The sequence below is a fragment of the Lacerta agilis genome, chromosome 10 (genome assembly GCF_009819535.1).
Source record: "Lacerta agilis isolate rLacAgi1 chromosome 10, rLacAgi1.pri, whole genome shotgun sequence".
NCBI classification, from domain to species: Eukaryota; Metazoa; Chordata; class Lepidosauria; order Squamata; family Lacertidae; genus Lacerta; species Lacerta agilis.
In genome coordinates this window covers 68,230,862-68,248,354 of record NC_046321.1, presented here as the reverse complement: position 1 = coordinate 68,248,354, position 17,493 = coordinate 68,230,862, and the positions used below count along the sequence as shown (strand labels likewise).

General features: G+C 44.3%; 1 protein-coding gene across 1 annotated transcript in view; it reads left to right on the top strand.

The window, feature by feature from the left end:
• The window catches only part of ELAPOR2 (endosome-lysosome associated apoptosis and autophagy regulator family member 2), an 81,343-nt gene that overhangs the window by 39,802 nt on the left and 24,048 nt on the right, over positions 1-17,493 (top strand). Inside the window, exons 3-8 of the mRNA XM_033162013.1 lie at positions 1,713-1,908; positions 2,858-3,005; positions 8,896-8,982; positions 11,687-11,792; positions 13,830-13,982; positions 15,905-15,993. Of these exons, the coding sequence (XP_033017904.1) occupies positions 1,713-1,908; positions 2,858-3,005; positions 8,896-8,982; positions 11,687-11,792; positions 13,830-13,982; positions 15,905-15,993 (779 nt within the window). The remainder of the gene's footprint in view (positions 1-1,712; positions 1,909-2,857; positions 3,006-8,895; positions 8,983-11,686; positions 11,793-13,829; positions 13,983-15,904; positions 15,994-17,493) is intronic.

Below are 17,493 nucleotides of genomic sequence, written 5' to 3'. Positions count from 1 at the left end.
CAAGAGCCACAGCTCTTAACGCAGGAATTTCCAAAGTGTGTTCTTCTGGGGAATTTTGCAGCTCTTTGGAAGGTTTCGGGATTTTCTCAAGGAGAGCATTAGCAAGGTCAGGCAAACTGCCACTAAAGGCAGCTTGGTTATAACTTGGCAACACAGAGTTTCAGAAACTGAGTGATGTTAAAGCTGTGGTGGCGGGGGACTGTTACTATGATTATTTTATGATTATGCTGTTTATTATGTTTTTATTATTGTGCTCCATAAAATGTGCCCTTAATGTTGTACACTGCCCTGGGATCTTTTGATAAAGGACGGCATATAAATTGAATGAATAAGTTAATAATAATCGTATTGGGGCCATATGTGGAGGCCCAACAGGCCTGGCCAGCCCTCTCCCCAAACTGAGCTACAGTGTCCAGAGGGACCTCGATGGGCAGAAAGAGGTCTCTGGTGATAGACAAGTTACCAGCTGAAACACAAATCAAGTTGCACAGATTGTCCCGGATGTCAAAAGAGATTCATTTTGCCATTAGCCATGCTCAGCCTCAGATTGAACCAGGCAAGCAGCTGGCTTCCTCCGAGCTACTTCTGCTCATGGACGTATGCATTGTGACGGGAAAAGAGCGTTCTCCTGTGAAACGTGGAAATAGTTGGCCATTTGAGATAAAGAGCCTGTAATGAAGCAGCAACGAAGGCTCCTGTAGCAGTAAAGAACCCTAAGGACTTAAGGATGTTTGTGTGAACGTGCACCACTGCATAGGTCACAGAGATCAATCACCTGCAGATCAAGGATGACTAACTGCATAGAATGGGGTAGGCATTCTTTGCTACATGTGCGTCAAACCCGAAAGTCAGGTTTCGTTGGAATGTGCCTGTAAATGGCATTCTTGTAGTTCCTTGCTAGCAGGTTCTTCAGAGATTAGATGGGCATTGTGAAGAATGTCTGGCCAACATGTTGCACAAGACAGCCTCCGGGGAGGTGGGATGCTTTTAGATTCAAAAGACAATCAAACATGTTGACTGCAGAGCTTGTCTTCTCCTTCTCCTGGGCATCTCTGGCATTTTGACATGGTGTAATTTGCAACTAGCAGAGTCTGGTCATTCATGAAAAGCAAATTGGTATTTAGCTGCAAAATTAAAAGCACCTTTTAGTTAAAAGGTGTGAGTGCACATTTGTTCTAGGTGGATGGGGAAACTAAGTATATTTGCCGCAAGTTGTCAGAAGTTGTGTTAATAAATTTTATAGCCTGCCCTATTCACAGGGCTGAAGGGAACAATTTGAAGCAACAATTTTATATAAAGAAATTAAATTGTAATTGCCATGAACATTCAATTCTGTTATTTTTATTATTAAAAGGTGTAGTTTCTTCATCAATGTTTAAGCTGTCCTCATTGTGAGATCAATGAAAATAATTTGCCAGTTGTGTCAATGGTACAGTACTATGTGGATGACCCAAATATTGTGTGCTGTCCATGTTGAACAAGGCGTCCACTATTGGTTTACAGAAATAAAATTCTTACGATCGAGATTTGTTTTCAGATTGGTGCTGTGGTCAACACAACTTGCCTGTAATGGATACCAGATCTGAGAAACAGGTGCCAATCAATTTTGTGATTTTCTACATTTGAGGGTTGTTGAATGCTTGTTTAGAAGAGAGCTTGCAATGGACCAATTGCTTGTGTCCTTAATCAGCTGTGCATGTTTTCCTTCTCAGCTTTCTCATGTGCTTCTGGGGAATACCTAGAAATGAAGAACCAGGTGTGCAGTAAATGTGCCGAAGGAACCTACTCCTTGGGAAGTGGGATCAAATTTGATGAATGGGACGAGCTGCCTGCAGGATTCACTAATGTAGCCACTTACATGGACACAGCCATGGGCTCAGCTGAGAGCAAAGCAGACAGCTGTGGCAAGTAAGGACCTCTGGGGGTTGTGTGCGCATGGCACACACAGGCTTGGAGAAACCGTTATAACTGAGGTGCAACGGTGCCTCTGATTTTAAATTTTTCCTTCTCTTGTATATTTATATTCATAGGAATGTTGGAAGCCGCCTTGTACAGAGTCAGACCATTGTCTACAACACTGATTGGCGGCAGCTCCACATGGTTTCAGGCTGGGAGATGCTGGGGACTGAGCTTGGCACCCTTTGCATGAGAAATAGGCACTCTAGCACTCCACAGCTGTTGCCCACTCTTCCTAAGTTCAGAGTGGCTTACATGGTCTTCTAGCAGTTTCCTGTTCAAGCGCTGACCAGGTTCAGACACTCTGAGCTGGAATGATGCAGCAGAACCAGCGGCTCTCATGCAATTTTCGGGGTCTCAACTCATTGACTGAAATGGTAACAATGCACAAAGGGCCCGGTGCTCAGAAATGTATGTAGTGGTCTTCCTTCAAGGAGTTGACACCACCACTTGGACATCAAAAGTAGCTGTGAGAAGCAATTTAATATTATTTTTGTAGGTCCAAGACTGCTGATCAATAGGGAAGGGGGATTCACAAGGAACCCTCTGCATCTTGGAGAAATGGTCCCCTGATAGAACGTTAGTTGCGAAATGTCTTTTATTTCTAGAAAGCTTGAAAAGCAATTGAATACCATTCTGTTGTCCTCCTAATGTATCAGTGAATGCTTCCCTGTCCTCGCTGTATCGGAATTATAGCTAACATGAATCAGCTGCAAAATCTAATATTTTCTAGACAGAGAAGTGATGGATGAGAAGCTCTTTTACATTATTGTCTTTATCTTCCCTGGATTTTCACTGCAGGAGATTATTAAGTAGCATATGGGTTAAATATGCCTGATAGATGGATATTTATGGTGCCTGTATTGTAAAACAATTCTTGTTTCTGCTCCTGTTTGCTCAGATCGTCATGGACTCCTCGTGGGAATTACATTGAGTCAAACAGGGACGACTGCACCGTCTCCTTGATCTACACGGTTCACCTGAAGAAGTCGGGTTCCGTCATCTTTGAATACCAGTATATTGACAACAACATCTTCTTTGAGTTTTTTGTAAGGGGGATTTGTGCACTAAATCTACACTAAGGCTAAACTGCAGAGGCAGTCTTCTGAAAAGAACTCTCGCAGGTTATTTTTGAGGCAGTTTATTGGCATTCTGAGTGTCTTTGCCTCTATGAGGCTTATGGAAATGTGAATCTGCCTTATGCTGAGACAGACCACTGATTTTATTTAGTCCACTGCTGATTCACAGCTGCCCCCAAAATATACTTTGCATAGACTCATAGAATTGTAGAGTTGGAAGGGACTCCAAGGGTCAACTAGTTCAAGGCAGGAATCTCAACTAGAGCATCCATGACAGATATTATTATTATTATTATTATTATTATTATTATTATTATTATTATTATTATTATTATTTCCCCATCCATATGACTGGGTTGGCCCAGAAGGAGAGCCCGCCACCTCCTGAGGGAGACTGTTTGTTCCACTGTTGAATAGGTCTTACCGTCCAAAAGTTCTTCCTGATGTTTAGTTGGAATCTCCTTTCTTGTAACCTGAATCCTTTGGTTCAGATGGTCCTACCCCCCAGAGCAGGAGAAAGCAAGCTTCTTCCCTCATCCATGTGACATCCCTTGAGATATTTGAAGATGGCTATCCTATCTCCTCTCAGTCTCCTAAACATCCCCAACTCCCTCAACTGTTCCTCATAAGGTTGGGTTTCCACACCCATGATCATCTTGGTTGCCCTCATCTGCACATAGAATAGAGTGGGACTATTACTTCCCTTGACCTGGACACTATACTTCTGCCAACTTGAGTCCTGCTCAGATTCACAGAGAAAGTGTTTACATGGTGTCTAGATGCCGAGAAGTCTAACCTACAACCTAGTTTAGCCAAATGCTTTAAGTGCTTTTTGGTCATCTTGTCTGAAGCACATCAAAACCTATGGCCTGTCTCAAATGCTTGCTGAATATCCTTCCTTCCTAAAGCTGCTGGCAAACTCATGATCCACCTGGGAATGCATGGAGATTCTGGATGTAGAAAGTAGATCCTTTACATGGGTTTGTTGCAACTGGTGGCAGTTTGCCCAAAGGCCGCTGACTGTGTCGATCCCAGTGGCCGTGTGTCTAACCTCCATGTGTGGATTCATACTGTTCATGCATCTGAGGGATCATGACTGGCTTGATCTATAGTTTTTCCAGAGGGCCCTTATCTACACCTGTTTATGCAGGTGGAGGTGTTAAGGTAACAGACATGATGGTTTCATGCCAAGAATCAGAAACTCCACAGCCTTTTATCCTACAGAGCAGCCAATGGCTAGTTCACAAACCTTCCAGTATGAGTGAGTTCAGGGACTCTCCATGCCAACAAATCTAGATGTTGGTATGGTAAAGATATGTACAGGCCAAATTCAGCCGATAACGCTCTAAAATGTAATACCATACTTTGGATTAATTGGGTTGTAGCTAAGGCACTCTGTCATTTTATTTACACGACTGGAAAGAGAACCTGGAGTGGCCCAGGAACCACCCACTCCAGAACTTTGCCCACGAAGTGAGCAAGGGCTCCACAATTTTTTAGATTTTCTTCGGCCAGCTGGCTTTTCTTAAGGCATGATTTTGCCATTGCCTCTGTTAGGCTGGCAGGGACCAGCCGCTTTCTAACACAAGTGGCCCACCAGCAAAATGAAGCCCACCTGTGAGCTCCCTGACAGCCTCTCTGTCGGGAAGAGAAAGTCTGGCTTCTGGTGAGTCTGGCAGGCAGATGTGTTGGGTGGGCTTGCCTTCGGCTTTGGTTCAAAAGGAGGGCTGGCACCTGACTTGAAACAAAAATGTGATGTAGCTGGGATCTTTTTCTTCTTCTTTTTTGCAGTATCCAGAGCATCTTGTGTGAAAGACAGAATTTTGGCTGGTTTCCCAGAATTGTTTGAGTGAACCTCGGGTTTTTCTTAAGATAAAGTCAGCCAATGCATCTTTACACAAATTGCACTGCATATGAACCGTGAAATGCAGGACGGACCATGTTGCTCACCTGCATTTCCCCCCAGATTGTTGAATGTGCGACTGGCGGGTGCCTGGGTGTGCTGTCTCTCTAATTCCCCCCCCCGCAGGCTTTGCTGAGCCGAGGAAGGCGTGGTGGGTGGTGCCAACCCAATGTGACAGCTTGGCAGCTGCAGGCATTGCTCTCCCGCCCACTTACCTTCCTGCACAACTCCTTCACTCAGCATTAGGATCTGCCGGCAGCAGTCACAGGAGCCAAAAATGTCTGCTCTCACCAATGTTCAAAAGGTCCAGCCCCTTTATGCCCCCACAGCTCTGTCCCTAGCACTGCCCAGGCCCCATGATTTTTGAAATCAAAAGCTGGCAACCCTGACTTGCGCATTATGCATGCTCACAGCCAGTTCCAGCCACTGGGCCAAGTGTCCTCTTTCTATATGAGCTCAGAAGCCTGACCTGGCTGGGCCAGGCAACTGGGTCTAGCCATTATTTTAATTTCCCAAAGCGATGCTGGATCAGGGGTTCTGTGGGAAATGAAAAGGGTGACTAACTCTGGCTGTCTGGCAGTGCCATGAGTGCTGGTACAGAAAAAAATAAGGGAGACCAGGGCAGGCATCTGCATTGGGCCCCGGCGGGTTCTCTGGTTGTCAGGTGTTGGTGCCCTTTGCAGGCGTGCTGTCTAATGAGCATCACAAACGCTAATTCATGTCGCCGCCTTGTGCATTCAAACAATGCTGTGTAGGTGGCTGGATGAAAGTAGAGGAAGACCAAATAAGTGGAGGATGGAAAATGTTCCTCTTGCTCATGCCCCCCCCCCCGCTTTGTGTGAGGGATGAATCACTCCTGTTTCTGCTGCTGCCACAAAGGGCGTTTGGCCCTAATTAACATTTGCAGACTGTTTGGAGACAATGAGATGCAGCACTGTGGGCAGGAAGCTCCATGTGCCAGCTCCTTCCATGCGGCAGGCATAGAAACATGGGCAGAACAAGCATGCCGCCCAAGGCACCTTCCTTCTGTTGGTTCAATACCATCCCTTGCCCTTCGCTAATAAGGCAGTACGTGCTCACGGGAGATGTCTTTGGAAGTACTGCCTATATTTTTAACCATACCGGCTTGTTAAGATTCTGAAAAAAGGAAGCCACAAGTGATTCTGCTGCAGTTACATTAATTTGCTTCCAGATACACACTTGTAGCAGCCGCTCGGCTGGGCAGCAATTGATTTCTTCCTTTCTCGCAGGAAAGCAGAAGCATCGACTGCCTGGGTATTAGGCCCAAGAATCACTTCTAGCTAATGACTGACGTTGATCAAAGCATCCTTGATAGCTTTTCTGGGGGTGCCATCTTTAAGTCTCATTAAAGCAACAGCAGCTCTAGTGTAGCAGTTAGACCAGGAGCCACTGAGGGGGAAGCACAGACAGACAGACAGGCAGACATGCAGACATCTAGCTCCATACTTAGGCAGATGCGCAGGTTGGGTGTCTGAACTTGCCCAAACCTCCCCCGACTCTGCTCCTTCCTCAAACCTGCAACCCACTTTGGGATGTCAGAGAATTCCAATGAAAATGGGAGTAGAAGACGCTTGCTTATTTCTCCCATGTCCAGAATGGAAATAAATAGAATAGAATCTGTATTTGCTGTTATTCTTGCTTTCAGTCCACAAACGAATAGTAATTGTTTGCATTTCCCCATATTTGCATTGCATTTCCTTTGCATTGAAAATGATGGGGTGGAATAATGTAACAACAATATATGTACATTTTTATTAATTTAATTTAATTTAATTTAATTTAATTTAATTTAATTTAATTTAATTTAATTTAATTTAATTTAATTTAATTTAATTTAATTTAATTTAATTTAATTTAATTTAATTTAATTTAATTTTATTAATTATTTCTAGTACCGCCCCCCACCATTTACAATATAAAAACACAAAAATATACAACATAGTAACAAAAAAAACAAAAACAAAACCCCAAACCCAGTTTAAAAGGCCATGGATTGTTTAATTGGCCAAAGGCTTGGGAGAAGAGGAACATTTTTGCCTGGCACCTAAAGGTGTATAACAAAGGTGCCAGACAAGCCTCCCTGGGGAGAGCATTCCGCAAATGGGAAGACACTGCTGAAGAGGCCAGTTCTCAGGTTGCCACCCTCTGGACCTCATGCAGAGGAAGCCCATGGAGAAGGAGCTCTGATGATGATCTGGATCAGTTCATACGGGGAAAGGCAGTCCTTGAGGTGTTGCGCTCCTGAGCTGTTTAGAGCTTTATAGAGCAAAACCAGCACTTTGATTTGGTCCCGGAAGCTACTTGGCAGCCTGTGCTGTCAGGCCAGAATTGATGCTCTATACTCTGGTGAGCAAACCTGGCCACTGAATTCTGCACCAGCCGAAGTTTCCGAACCATCTTCAAATGCAGCCCCACATACAGTGCAGTGCAGTGCAGTATTCTAGTTACATTTATTTTTATTTTATTTTATTTGCATTTCTGATACATTTCAACTAATCTAGTTACATTGAGTTATGTGAATGGATAAGTTACTTAATTTCACCACAGTGGACAGCTGGATGGACAGTTTTTGGAGGAAGACGAACTGCAGCAAAACAGAATCAGAACCGTAGAATTGTAGAGTTGGAAGGGACCCCAAGAGTCACCTAGTCCAGTGCAAGAATCTCAACTAAAGAATCCCTGGCTGATGGCCATGCAACCTCTGTTTAAAAACCTCCAGGGGAGGAGAGTCCACCGCCTCTCGTGGGAATCTGCTCCACTGTTGAATGGCTCTTACTGTCCGAAAATTCTTCCTGATGTTCAGTCAGAATCTCCTTTCTTGTAACCTGAATCCGTTGGTTTGAAACGGAACTGCTTGTGGAATGAAAAATGAGACCTTCTTGCATCTTGTTTCACAAGGCAGAATATTATTTTTAGACACCATTATGTCCATAACCACCTTTAAAAGTTCTTTTAATATATAATTACCTTTAAAAACTCTTCTATTTCCTTGTACTTACTTACTCCAAAAAGCAAGGTCCAATTTTTCTGTAAGTCATGGATGTTTTTTGTTGGTTTTTTTTTAAAAAAGTATGTTAGTATGGCTCACATAGAAGAAGTTTCCTGTGGATTTTGCCCCGTCAGCTTCGAAGATGCTCTGTTTCACTTTGTCACAGGTTTATTCTTCTGAACATTAGGGTTTCTGATTAAGCATCTCTCTCTCCCTCTTTCTTTTTACTCCAGTGTAGTTACCACAAAGATGCTTGAAATGTGAAGCTTAGGCTCCCCCCCCCACCCCCACAGAGGCCTCCAACATCACTGCTCTAGATGAAATAGCATGTTATTATCACTTTTCTTAAATTCCTGCTGTTACAGAATAGCCAGTCATTTTGCCTGCACTGCTATTGAACAATTTTGCTATTCTCCTGAACAGTTATTTGCTAGCAAGTAAAGTAAAAGTGCCCTGCAGGGGAGCGTCCACCTCAGGCACGGCCACAGAAGATACTCAGGAACCAGCAAAGACATCTCTCCCTGCCAGGTGGCCAGGATGTGGGAGAGAGGGATGCATCAATTCAGACCAAATCAGCATCTTTTCAGTTTCCAAGTATCCATTTCAACCGCTTTTGAAAACATATTTGGAAAGCTTGGATTTATTTTCTGGATCAAGCCAATGATCCGCCCAAGCCAGCATTTCGTCTCTGACAATGGCTGGCCTCTGGCCCATTCAGCACACGGTTGCTCCCTGCCCCTGCTGGTGGCAGATCCCTGAGGTCTGTCCCAGCACTGATCCCTGAGATCCTTCCCTGAGATCCTTACCTTACTGGTTGGCACAAGGATTACTGAGATGCATGTGAGGGGTTTTGAAAACATTCAAAGTGTTGCATAAATATTGCTTCTGTTATTGGCTGACAGCAAATTAACTCAATATCTGATAGCTCCCATTTTTTAAATCAATAGATTCAAAATGATCAGTGCCAAGAGATGGACTCCACAAGCGATAAATGGATGAAGTTGACAGATAATGGCGAATGGGGCTCCCATTCTGTGAGTATAATGTTTTATGGCTTGGTGAATAGAATCATAGAATTGTAGAATTGTAGACTTGGAAGGGACCCCAAGGGTCATCTAGTCCAACTCCCTGCAATGCAGGGATCTCAGCTGAAGCACCCATGACAGATGGCCATCCAACCTCTGCTTAAAAACCTCCAAGGAAGGAGAGCCCACCACCTCCCAAGGGAGACCGTTCCACTCCTTTCTTGTAACTTGAAGCTACAGTGGTACCTTGGTTTACGAACTTAATCCATTCCAGAAGTCCGTTTTTAAACCAAAGAACTCAGTTTACAAATTGGGGGGGGGGACTCAGTTTACAAATGGAACACACTCAACAGGAAGCGGAACATGTTCTTATTCCAAGGCAAAGTTCACAAACCAAAACACCTACTTCCAGGTTTGCAGCGTTCCTTAATCCAAGTTGTTCATAAACTAAGCTGTACCACTGTGTTGGTTTGTGTCCTACCCTCCATCTTCCATGTGACAGCCCTTGAGATATTTGAAGGTGGCTCTCATCTTTCCTCTCAGTCTCCTCTTTTCCTAGTTAAACATACCCAGCTCCTTCAACCTTTCCTCATAAGACTTTCCCAACCCTTGATCATCCTGGTCACCCTCCTCTGCACATGAGTATCAACCTCCTTCTTAAATTGTGGTGTCCAGAATTGGACACAGTATTCCAGGTGTGGTCTGACCAAGGCAGAATAGAATGGGCCTATGACATCCCTTAAGCGACGTGGGTGGCGCTGTGAAACCCCCCCCCCCCACTCATAAGCCAATGACAAGGGAGATCAGTATCTTCATCCCACCCTCACAAGCCAACTTTGACAGGTGGGTGGGATCACCTGTAGGCTGGCAGGGAGATAGAGACAAAATCGTTTCTCCGCTTGCTTCATGTGGCTGCATCATTCAAAATTCTAAAGGGTTCACTGTAAAGATAAAAAGTTCAATTTTTTGAGACTGAATGAAGGATCATTCTCAGAACCACACAGAAAAAGAATCACCTTGTGTGAGCTGTGTGTAGGCCTGAGGCAGAGTTTCTCCTTTTATTTGCATGCAAATACCTTATCTCACATTTTTATTCCTTGTCAAACTCAGGAGCTGAGTAATCAGGGCATGGCTTCATTTCTCATTTCTGGGCAAGGGGAGAAAACAAAACCTCTCTATGTGTCTTAAGCAGACCTGCCAGTTTGACTGAATTGTTTGCTCTCTAGGTTCTTTAAACTAGTTCAACAAAACTGGGGTGTGGTTTCTCAAAGATTCTTGTGCCTTCTTGTCTCTTTTTGCTCCAAGGCAAAAAGTACTCTGTTTTCAAGTACTCTGTTTCACTTCTTAGAATTTGCAGCAACAGTGGGGTGTTCTTGTTTTTTCATTTACTCCTTGGTAGTTGCAAATTCCAAAGCAGCAACCGGTGTGCGTGAGGAATCTTACAGAGGTAGCTTGGCTTTCATGCAGTGATGTCAAGCTTCAGGAAGCCTTTCTGCAATTGACTTTTTCCATTCAAGGAATGCTCACCTATGTGCTTGGACACATGCACAGATCACGTGAAATGCTGGTTGGCAGGGGCAGCCCGCCTCGTATTGCCGCCTCGGGTGACGTGCCTTAGTGCTGCTCCCGCTGCTGCCACCCTTCTGCCAAAGCCTCGCTTTCTGGGGTTGTACAGCATCTTCTGCTGAGATCCTGTGGTGTTCTTGTGAGATCTCTCCGGAATCCGCTGTCACCACTTCTCACTTCTCTGGCAGTGGTGGCAGGAGCAGGTTTTCCACCTCTCTAGGCGGCTGCCTCGGCCCAGGGCTCCCCAACAGCTGCACTCGGGAGGGGAAAACTGGGAGCAGTGAGCAAGCAGACCACCATGGAAACTTGTCTGCAAATTCCTGTTGTCATTGGAGAGACACCACATAGCTTTCCAGGGAACCCCAAAGTTCCCTGGAGCACAGTTTGAAGTCACTGCTCTTGCCTAACAGGAAGACACCCTGGAGTAATTATGACATCAAATGAGGCCCGTGAGGAAGAAACCCAATTTGGTGAAGCAGAGTGGACTTTGGGCTGATGGACATGAGCAGCAAAAATAAAACAGAGAGTCCTTCCTGGACTGTTCTACTCCCCTCTGCAGATGGGGAGTTGCATTTGGAATTCCTCCCTGTCTTAATAACATCCCTTCCTGAATATAAAAGGCTAGTACTTTGGGGAAACATGTTAGACATTTCTAAACCGAGGGGGTTGGGGATAGAGGGATAGCCTTGGAGGAGAAACATCTGGGTTGAGGATTGTGGTCACCAGGGATGTCTCTCAGCTTCACCCACATCAAAGAGCTGTGAGGAAAAGATAAGATAAAGCCACATCATAATATCTATCTATCTATCTATCTATCTATCTATCTATCTATCTATCTATCTCTATTTAATCTGTCATCTATCTCTACCTACCTATCATCTATCCCCCACAGGCCTGAATAAAAATGAGATATGCAACTTTTTTAATTTGCCATTTGAAGTGAAATAATCCAGGAAGGCCTTGCTTGGTGACTTTTGATAGTATAGTTCTTCTCTTAATATCTGTTCTAGGAAGTGCTGGGTCAGACCATTGCAAGCGCAGGGGCAGCTCCCGACTGAGTCTACCCATACTCTTGCGTGCACAAGTCCATATCATGTTCATATCAGGGTGAGGTTTGAATGACCTTTTCATGTGTGTCTCTTCTCAGGTAACGTTGAAATCTGGCACTAATGTATTATACTGGAGAACAACAGGAATCCTTATGAGTTCTCAGGTGGTGAAGCCTGTCCTCCTGAAAAACATCACCATTGAAGGTATAAAGCAGGAGTTGGCAACCTTTTCTCTCTATCGAGGGCCACATGTCCCCAGGAGCAAACTGTCAGGGGCCGCCTGTGGATGGTGGGCAGAGCCAGAGACAAAGTGTTCTGGATCTACTAATCCAGAATAAAGGTTTTTTCACAAGAATATTCACCATGGCTGCCCCATATTACAATTCCCAGTTCTATGCAAGTCTACTCAGAAGGAAACTCCACTGGGTTTGGTGGGATTACTCTCAAACGTACAGAGGAGATGGGTTTAGTAAAACATGCCCTAAGACTCGGGACATCCCATCTTGTTCGTTCAACAGAGTAGCAGAACTTTGGCAACACCTGTATTCCAAAAAGACACAGACAGCAGGAAAAGTCTTTAGTAGAAATTTACTAAGGCATAAAGTTGGTTGCTAGCTCCCTAGCAAGGCCAAACTTAGCTCATTTAGAGCAAATCCAGTTTCCAGCAGTAAAAAACAAACAAAACAAAAATAAATGCAAAAACAGAATAGCAGTAGGAGAAAGAGAGAGAAAGAGAATAACAGAGTCCCCTGGGCAGACAGACTGTCTCCGGAGCGAACGGCCTTGAAAATTAGAGATAGCCCAGCAGGAAAAGAATATATGTGCTTTCTCTGCCTTTGAGAAGACCTGAGAACCTTTTAAACACTAGAGTGTCCCAGAATGTTTCTGGGGGCCTATGTACTTATTCCCTGACAAAACATCCATACAATATGCTGTTCTGGAAAGCAAGTGAGCAGCAATCCCTTTCTGACATAAGTGTCACCCACCCCTAGCAGAAGCATATGGGTTTCTTCTTAGACAACCGGGGAGGGGGGACTTGAGCAGCGTACACACGAATCTATTTGCGTCACAAAAACTGTATTTCCCCCCAGTCTGGAATGATTCATGCTCATGCTCAACGTGCTGCTTTAAATTTAGATTGATTCTAGATCCTTCTAGATCCACCAGGGTGGGTGTGGTTACCTCACCAGTGTGTGAACCCCCTGCCCATCCCAGTACATTTCCCCCATTCCCCAGTTGCTGAAGAAGGAAGTGCCTGTTGCTCTCTTGCCATTCGTCCACCCCAAGCGAACTAATCTTAACTAACAACCATCACCACCACAACTAAGTGGCAGGCCAAACCACCAATGAGAAAGTGAGGTTTTTTATTTAAAGGGAAAAACTAAAGGAAGGTCATTCTGCATACTTTGTGTATCACTTTCCTTTCCACAACAAGCTTCTTTAGGTTGGGAAAACATATATAGCAAGTTTGTCTTGTTTTGTGTTACTCCTCTTTCTCACCGCAATCTGTACTGGACAAAATGCCTCCATTACAGGACGACTGCTGACCTCTGTTGGGGATAACTAGATTTGCAGTGATACCAATATACGTACTGTATAGCTAGAAGATTTGCATTTAGGATTTACAGGAGCGTGGGAGTATTCCTGCAAGTGAAAATATCACTTTGAGATGTTGTCATCAGAAGCAATTCATAAATGGAACAAAATAAATAAAAATGAAATTCACATGCCACACCTTTCTCGGCTTACATGCGGGCACACATTCTTTGTCTTGTGGCAAGTGGCTTTGGAACAGAGATTCCACGATAGTTTGGGATATACCGGTATTTAGGAACATGCATCCTATAGCAACACATTCCAGAGGTGTGATAAACTCAGTCATTGACAATTAGGGGTGAATGAATAAGTTTTTTTAAAAAAACAACAGACTTCATGTTACTTTTGCATATCTTCTTTCTGCAAATAGTACACATATTGAAACATTTTAATTTCAAAATATATATTTTGCCATATATTTTATCTGAAAACATGCATTTTTAGATGTGTGTGTGTGTGTGTGTGTGTGTGTGTGTTTTGAGCCAAGTAGTTTATCACAAAATTTTTAAGAAGTGTGAAGATAAGAATGCAGCGTTTGGATACTTCTTACCTTAAGTCATGCTGAGCCTAATGAATTGGGTCTAATGCTGTTCTTTGGGGGCGAGCCTTTGCTTCTATACTTGCTGAATTGCGTTTGCTTTATAGGAGTGGCCTATACATCGGAATGCTTTCCCTGCAAACCTGGCACATTCAGCAACACACCAGGCTCTTCCGCTTGCCAGGTCTGTCCTAGGAATACATACTCGGAAAAGGGTGCCAAGGAATGCGTCAAGTGCCAGGAAGAAACACATTATGCAGGTATCGTGGAGAGATCTGAAAGGCTGGGTCCAGTTCAAATTAACCATAAACTGTCATGTCAGAATAGGATTTTGTAGCCACATGTACAATTCTGATTTGGGGTTATTTTTGTCCCCTGCAGCCCCAAAATGTTGTATGAGAATGTCCTGTGATATGTCTAGCAGAGGAGGTTGTGGAAAGGGCTGCTTCATAGATGAAGTTGTATTGAGAGATTTTAAAGAGAATTTCAATCTAAGATAGCAAAGACCTGTTGAGGACTGCAAATAGTTTTCCTAGAGAGGGTCTCCTTGAAAAGGATTTGATGGTTGGTTCAAAAATGCTGGACTCTGCTGTCTCCTCCAAATGGCGTGGCAGCTCTCTGTGCACGCAGTTTGGTCTGGGGAATCCAGATCTTTCTTGTCTCTCAATAGAATATACAATGGGGAGGGCCGTGGGTCAGTGGCAGAGAGTCCCAGGCTCAGGGTCCGAGTAGACCACAAAGCGTAACATGAGTTAACAGTGTGATGCAGCAACAGCAGAAAACAAATGAACGAATAAACAAACCAAAATGCTGTTCTAGGGTGCATCAACAGAAGTAGAAGTCAAGGGAAGTAACAGTTTCGCTCCATTCTGCCGTGGTCAGACCACACCTGGAGTCATAGAATCATAGGACTGCAGAGCTGGAAGGGACCCCAAGGGTCAGAGTGGTGCATGCTCTGGTTATCTCCCGCTTGGACTACTGCAATTCGCTCTATGTGGGGCTACCTTTGAAGGTGACCCGGAAACTGCAATTAATCCAGAATGCGGCAGCTAGACTGGTGACTGGAAGTGGCCGCCGGGACCACTTAACACCGGTCCTGAGAGATCTACATTGGCTCCCAGTACGTTTCTGAGCACAATTCCGAGTGTTGGTGCTGACCTTTAAAGCCCTAAACGGCCTCGGTCCTGTATACATGAAGGAACGTCTCCACCCCCATCATTCAGCCCGGACACTGAGATCCAGCGCCGAGGGCCTTCTGTCAGTTCCCTCACTGCGAGAAGCAAAGCTACAGGGAACCAGGCAGAGGGCCTTCTCGGTAGTGGCGCCCGCCCTGTGGAACGCCCTCCCATCACAGGTCAAGGAGATAAACAACTACCTGACATTCAGAAAATACCTGAAGGCAGCCCTTTTCAGGGAAGTTTTTAATGTGTGATACTTTTGTATCTGATTTTTGTTGGAAGCCGCCCAGAGTGGCTGGGGAAATCCAGCCAGATGGGCGGGGCACAAATTAATAATAATAATAATAATAATAATAATAATAATAATAATAATAATCTAGTCCAATCCCCTGCTATGCAGGAATCTCAGCTCAAGCACCCATGACAGACACCATCCAACCTTTGCTTAAAAACCTCCAAGGAAGGAGAGTTCACAGCCCCCCGAGGGAGACTGTTCCACTGTTAACAACCCTTACTGTCAGAAGCCCTGTGTCCAGTTCTGGGAACCACAATTTAAGAAGGATAGTGACAAGCTGTAACATGTCCAGAGGAGGGCAACCAAGATGATCAAGGGCCTGGAATCCAAGCCTGATGAGGAGTGGTTGAGGGGATTTTGTATGTTTAGCATGGTAAAGAGATTAAGAAGAGATATGAACCCAAACCAATAGCTTCAAGTTACAAGAAAGGAGATTCCAACTCAACATCTGGAAGAACTTTCTGACAGCAAGAGTTGTTCAGCTGTGGAACAGTCTCCCTCGGGGGGGGGGGGCTGTGGACTCTCCTTCTTTGGAGGTATCTATGCAGAATTTCAGTGTCCCTCTGTCATGGATGCTTCAGCTGATACACCTGCATTGCAGGGGGTTGGACTAGATGACCCTTGGGGTTCCTTCCAACTATACAATTTTGTGATTCTGTGCAGAGTATATTTTGGGATCTGTGTTTATAAGTATCTGTTCTGCTTTCAGAGGAAGGATCAAGCCAATGCATTGAACGTCCTCCTTGCTCAAAGAAAGACTTTTTCCAAATCCACACACCATGTGACCGAGATGGAAAAGTGAGTAGCAGACCCTCCCAAAGCATTTCCACGGGAGTCTTCCACGATGTGGACTGAAGTGTTGGTGGTCCTCATGGTTCGCACCCAAGGCCAAGATGATGCCCTCCAGGTGTTGTTGGACTGCAACTCCCCCCATTGCAGGCCATTGGCCAGGCTGACTGGAGCTGAGAGGTGTTGGAAGTGGCCCCCTTGACCTAAGTTTGATCCTTGGCTTAAGGAAACTTGAGATATTAATTGTAGTGGAAATATCAGTCTATTTGTTGGCCAGCTGCTCCTAAGATAAGCATTTACAACATTCTTGGCAAGACTGTGGGAGTTTTTGGAAGCCAATCGTCTATTTAAGTTCATAGAATTTATGAAACATGTTTGAGGTCATATGATATTGTGCTCTGTGACCTCTGCAACAGCCTTGTGAATTAAGAGCATTTACTATCGAACCTTGAGGTAACCTGCTGTAATTGCAGATCGCTGTGTAATTGAGCTGTGAAATCCAAATCCCTCCCCGAGGCTCTCTTTATTTTGATTAGACTCACAATCCTTCTGCTTTCTCTTCCTGACCTTTTCACTCAAGCAAGAGGGAAAATATCCCTCTGAAATATAGAATGACTACATAGAAGAAAGCTTTCTACTCTTATGTCAGAGAAAGGGACTCATGTAGATATGAATGTTAGAAGAATAATTGCACAAGCTCTTTTGACTTATAGCTGTTCAAGTGCCTAGACTCTCTATGTGGTTCTGTCTTTTCACTCCATTTTTTTCTTTTACAAGCCTCCTTGCAAATGCTTTTCTTCCTCGCTGTGTTCACGTTTATTACATTTGCCCAGGTGTGCGATCTCACTAGAGCTACTGAAATAAATGGAAAATATTCAGTGGATTTCAGATTGGACTATGTAAGATCACAGGAAATTCTGTTAAACTGGCTACCCACAAATAATGGTTGAATAAGTGACAGGACTGGGTAGTAATTTGCAGAGGGTGAATGACTGACACAGTCCATCCGTTTGGCCTTAAGAATATGCAGAAGATGATACTGGATCCTGTCCCACAACTAGGCATCGTGAGAGGGCTCAATCCGCCACAGCAATTACAAAATATTAAAGGGCAGCAAAATAGATCCATCCACCCAGCCATCCATGTTATCTTTCCACCATGTAAAATGCAAGCACTTGCAATACATTTGTTGTTTGTTATTATCCTTCTGTCTCTCCCTACTCAGTCATTTCTCCCTTGCGTGGGGCTTCTTCACACATTACACTGAACAAGCTGTCTCTACACACACACAAATATTTATGTGAAAGCATGTCCACTTGTTGATTTGTACAGCTCAGCTGTTGTGTATACAGGGACAAAGACTGTATACCTGTTGAACATAATGTGTGAACACCTTTATGATCACATAAAGGGGGAACCCTCCTGTTCATGCATTGCTGGTGTGTCTGCAGAAGGAAAGTTACAGGTAGGTAACTGTGTTGGTCTGCCATAGTCAAAACAAAATATAAA